This window comes from Onychomys torridus, chromosome 8 (genome assembly GCF_903995425.1).
Source record: "Onychomys torridus chromosome 8, mOncTor1.1, whole genome shotgun sequence".
Classification (NCBI taxonomy): domain Eukaryota; kingdom Metazoa; phylum Chordata; class Mammalia; order Rodentia; family Cricetidae; genus Onychomys; species Onychomys torridus.
The window spans coordinates 31982108-31986430 of NC_050450.1; the positions used below are offsets into that span (position 1 = coordinate 31982108).

General features: G+C 47.8%; 1 protein-coding gene across 1 annotated transcript; it reads right to left on the bottom strand.

The window, feature by feature from the left end:
• Positions 1-207: 207 nt before the first annotated feature.
• Positions 208-3576, bottom strand: Fabp6 (fatty acid binding protein 6). Its single transcript, XM_036194709.1, has 4 exons — positions 3461-3576; positions 2652-2827; positions 1762-1851; positions 208-327 (listed from the first exon to the last, which is right to left on the bottom strand). Exons 1-4 carry the CDS (start codon positions 3525-3527, stop codon positions 274-276), a joined length of 387 nt encoding a protein of 128 aa, XP_036050602.1. The 5' UTR covers positions 3528-3576; the 3' UTR covers positions 208-273.
• Between the last annotated feature and the right edge of the window lie 747 nt (positions 3577-4323).

The following is a 4323-nucleotide window of genomic DNA, read 5'->3' on the forward strand; positions in this document are numbered from 1 at the left end:
ATCATGTTCCCCCGTGGCCGCTCCCAAGGTTGGGGAGCACTGCACTCCAGACTGAACATTCACACCTCCCTCTGCTGTGGTAGAACCCATAGGCATCTCAGGGCCAACATTTGGTCAGTGCAGCCGTCCTGGGATGCTGCTCTACTCCCATTCAGGCAAGGGTTCCCCTAAGACACCAGTCAACAGCAACAAAGAAACTCTGGAGTCAGAAATGGTCATTCATGGAGCACTTTTATTGGTGGGTTGCCGCCCCTCAGAGCCCAGCCTTGTGGCTCAAGCCAGCCTCTTGCTTACACGCTCATAGGTCACACCCCCAATGGTGGAGATCTGAAAGAAACCAGAACAGAAGAAGTCAGTGCTACTCCCCCCAGGCAGCAGCCCTAAGGTGACACCGAGTGTAGAGGAAGCAAGGCCAGCTACCATTGCCATGCCTGGTAGATGCAAGGCAGATGCACTGCTTTCTGGGGCTTAGATTTCATGTCAGTCACAGGAGTCACTGCAGAGCAAATGTGGTCATCTGCTGAACAGGAACAAGAGTGATGGGCTGCAGGTAGGTTAGCCACTATTCTACCACTGCTCCTTTTGACTCTTGCATGCCAGGCCCCTCTTCACATTATCCCATCTATAATTCCCAAGAACCCCAGGGAGTTGTTCCCATTATACAGTGGAGCAAACTGAGGGTTGATTCAGCCTGTGAAGATTAAGTCTTGTGGACACGAAGCTTCAAGTCTCCTGCCCTCAGCTCTCCCTGCACACCTCAGGCCTGGGAACCTTGGGAGTTAGGATCCACTGGCTGACATTTCATTCAAAGCTCTCATCAAATCTCCCAGTGGGCAAGTGTTCACCCAGATCAGAAGACGACTTTATTCTTTTCATGTGTGTGGGTGCCTGTGCCACAGTGTGCACAGGGTCAGAAGACAGCTTGCAGGAGTTAGTTCTCTCCTTCCATCATGTGGGTCTCAGGAATCAAACTCAGATCCTCAGACCTGATGGCAAGCAGTTTATCCTTTGGATCACCTTTTTGTTTGTTGGTTTGTTTCAACACTACTACATTTATTTTCTAATTCTTATTGTAGTCTTATTGTATCAACTCAATAGTATTGATTTTGGCAGTATTGAGGGTTAAACCTAGAACCTTATGCAAGTAAGCATATAGTTTCCATTGAAATATATCCCCTGGTGGTGGTGGTGGTGGTGGTGGTGGGGCTGGTGCTGGTGGTGGTGCTGGTGGTGGTGGGTGTGTTGTGTGTGTGATTTAAGGCATCAGTGTCTCACTCTAGTCCAGGCTGACCTGGAAGTCAAGATTCTCCTGCTTTGGCCTCCAGAGATTACAGGCATTTGCCACCATGATCAGAGGTATTTTAATTCTATGAGAAAAAAACATGGCAGGGTGGCAGAGACCCACTGATCTTCGAGGAAAGGTTGAGAACTTCCTCTAGAAATCAACTAAGAGGGTCTGCCTGCACAATGTGCTATCTGTGTGACCTCAGACAGGTCACAGGCTATCTCTGAGCCTCATAAAGCACCTTTTTTAAACAGAAATAATAGGAGGCTGGAGAGATGCCTCAGCTGTTGGGAGCTCTGACTATTCTTCCAGAGGACCTGGGTTCAACTCCCAGCATCCACATGACAGCTAAAAAAATGTCTGTAACGCCAAGATCTGACACTCACACACAGACATGCATGTAGGAACACCAATGCACATAAAATAAAGTTAAATAAATAATGAAATAGAAATAATAGGAACCTCTGCAAACTCACCTCCACCAATTTGTCACCCACGATCTCTGAGGTCTGGTGATAGTTGGGGAAATCTGCCACCACTTTCCCATTCTCCATCTTCACAGTGGCCTGGGAGAGAGACAGAGCATTGAACACAAAGCCTAACAAGCCTAACAAGTCTTTAGGCATCAATTAAGGTCTTTTAAAAATAGCATGTAGGCCTGGCAGTGGTGCATAGGTCTTTAATCCTGCAGAGGCAGGTGGGTCTCTGTGAATCTGAGGCCAGCCTGGTTCTACAGAGTGAGTTCCAAGACAGCTAGGACTGTTACACAGAGAAACCCTGTCTCAAAAAATAAGAATTATATATATAATTAAAGGCGTGTGCCACCCGCTGCCGCCGCCTAGCTTTTTTTGTTCTTTTTGAGAAGAGGTCTGACTGTGTAGCCTTCACTGGCTCAGAACTCACAGAGATGGCCTGCTTCTGCCTCCTAAGAGCTGTAACTACTAGCATGCACCGTGCTCAGAAAATTAGACTATGTTTGTTTATATATTTGTTTGTTTGAGTTTTGGAGTTGTTTGTTTAAGACAGCATATCTCTATGTATCCCTTGCTGTCCTAGAACTCACTGTGTAGACCAGGCTGGCCTGGAACTCACAGAGAACCTCCTAGCTCTGCATTCCAAATGCTGGGATTAATGACATGCACCACCACACCCAGCACATCAGCTGTCTGTGTCTCAGTGTTGTGTTCCTTTCTAATGGCAGCCATTACCCAGCATTAAAAACACCAAGAAAGAAAGCTTTTCATACTGAAGGCTAAACTATAGACAGAAGCCTCAGCCTAGGGAGCAGAGGAGCCATATCTGAAATGGAGAAACTAGCCTTTGGCCTGGGGGAACGGACAGGAAAGGGCAGCCAGGGGCCTCTCACCTTGAACTTCTTGCCCCCCATGGTCTGCATTTCACATTCTTTGCCAATGGTGAACTTGTTGGTCATAATGTTGCCCCCAGCGTAAGACTGGGTCCAGGTGAAGTCCTGTCCATCCTGCTGGACCTCTGTGATGATCTTGAAGTTACGTCCCTTTTCAATCACATCTCCTGGAAGACCTGGGCCCAATGACAAGCAGAGAGTCCACATGGGATCTACTTATAACCCTGTGATTTGGGAGGGAGATTTCCTCCCCAGAGGCAGGCAAGCCTACGGGTCTAATACAGTGTCTGAGACATAGATAGCACACAGTTTAAATCCCAGCTCTGCCATAAGACCCGTGGCTTGAGCAGGACCCTGACCCACTGTCTTCATTTACAAAAATGGTGACAATAAGGTCTGACTCTTAGAGCCGTTGTGTGAATTAAGTTCAATGTGGTTGTGTCTCTCACAGCACCTCACAACTACTTGGTGCTCTTCAAAAATGGCAATTCATCCATCACTACTATGTGACTTGTCTGAGCCTCAAGCTCAAACTGGAGATACAAAGATACTAGAAATATTAAGATTCTAAGTCTTTTCAAATCAAAGGATGTCTTACAGCTTCGATTATCCTGATTATCCTTAGAGACAGGAGAGAATACTCAGCAAAAGTGAGGATAGGTGGATGGATGGATGGATGGATGGATGGATGGATGGATGGATGGATGGATGGATGGAATTCTGTCCCACTCTACCCCAAGGGTTTGGGTTCCTATCCCAGAGCTGGTTGTCCGCAGCCAGCCCCAGGGAAGGAATATGAAGAAACTCACCCAGGCGCTTCATGAACTCATCATAATTCTTCTCACTCTCAAATTCGAATTTGCCACTGAAAGCCATAGTGCTGGGAGAGAGCTGGCAACAGAGAGCAGTGAGCTGAGGAAGAAGGTTGGTCCTGAGGAGGCTCGAGTCCCTGTTTATAAACACTCCCAACTGCCGAGGCTCAGCCCCAAAGTCACCCCACTTCTTGGCCCTGCCCCTAATCAGGAGGTGTTCGCTGTTTTATGATGTGGGCAGGACATGGAGGAGCAGAGCCCTAAGGTTGTTCACCCTGGGGAAAATCACCTGCAACCTCACTACCAGTGTCAGCAAGGTCAGGGCCAGGACTGCCATAGAGTGTGGTCATTCACCTCTCCGCTCATCCCACCCTCCATTCAATCCCCAGCGTGCCCTGTTCCCATGCTCTCCTCATCCTTCGTTTACTAGTTCTAATCTTCATTCACCAAAGCACTGTGCATGGAACTGTATGTGGTGACCCAGAAGAAAGAGGCATGCATCTCTCCCAGGAAGCACCCAGGCCAACCCAGACCCAAGGCGCGCGCTCCTGGCCCACACAAAAATAGCAGTGCAATGTATCTACAAAGGCCCTCATCAGCATCTTCATCATTACTACTTTAATTACAAAGTTTCGGCCAGACATTGTGGTTCACATCTATAGCCTTAGTACGTGGGAGGCTGAGGCAGGAGGATTGCCATAAGGCCAAGGACAGCATGGGCTACAGAGCAAGGTCCTGTTTCAGAAACAAACCAAAAGCAAACAAATAAAAACTCTCTCCTTTTCTGGGGTTTCCTCTCTATGAGAGCCCATCATTTCTGTTCAAAGCAGAATTGACCACAGTTGCTAACTCCCAAAACC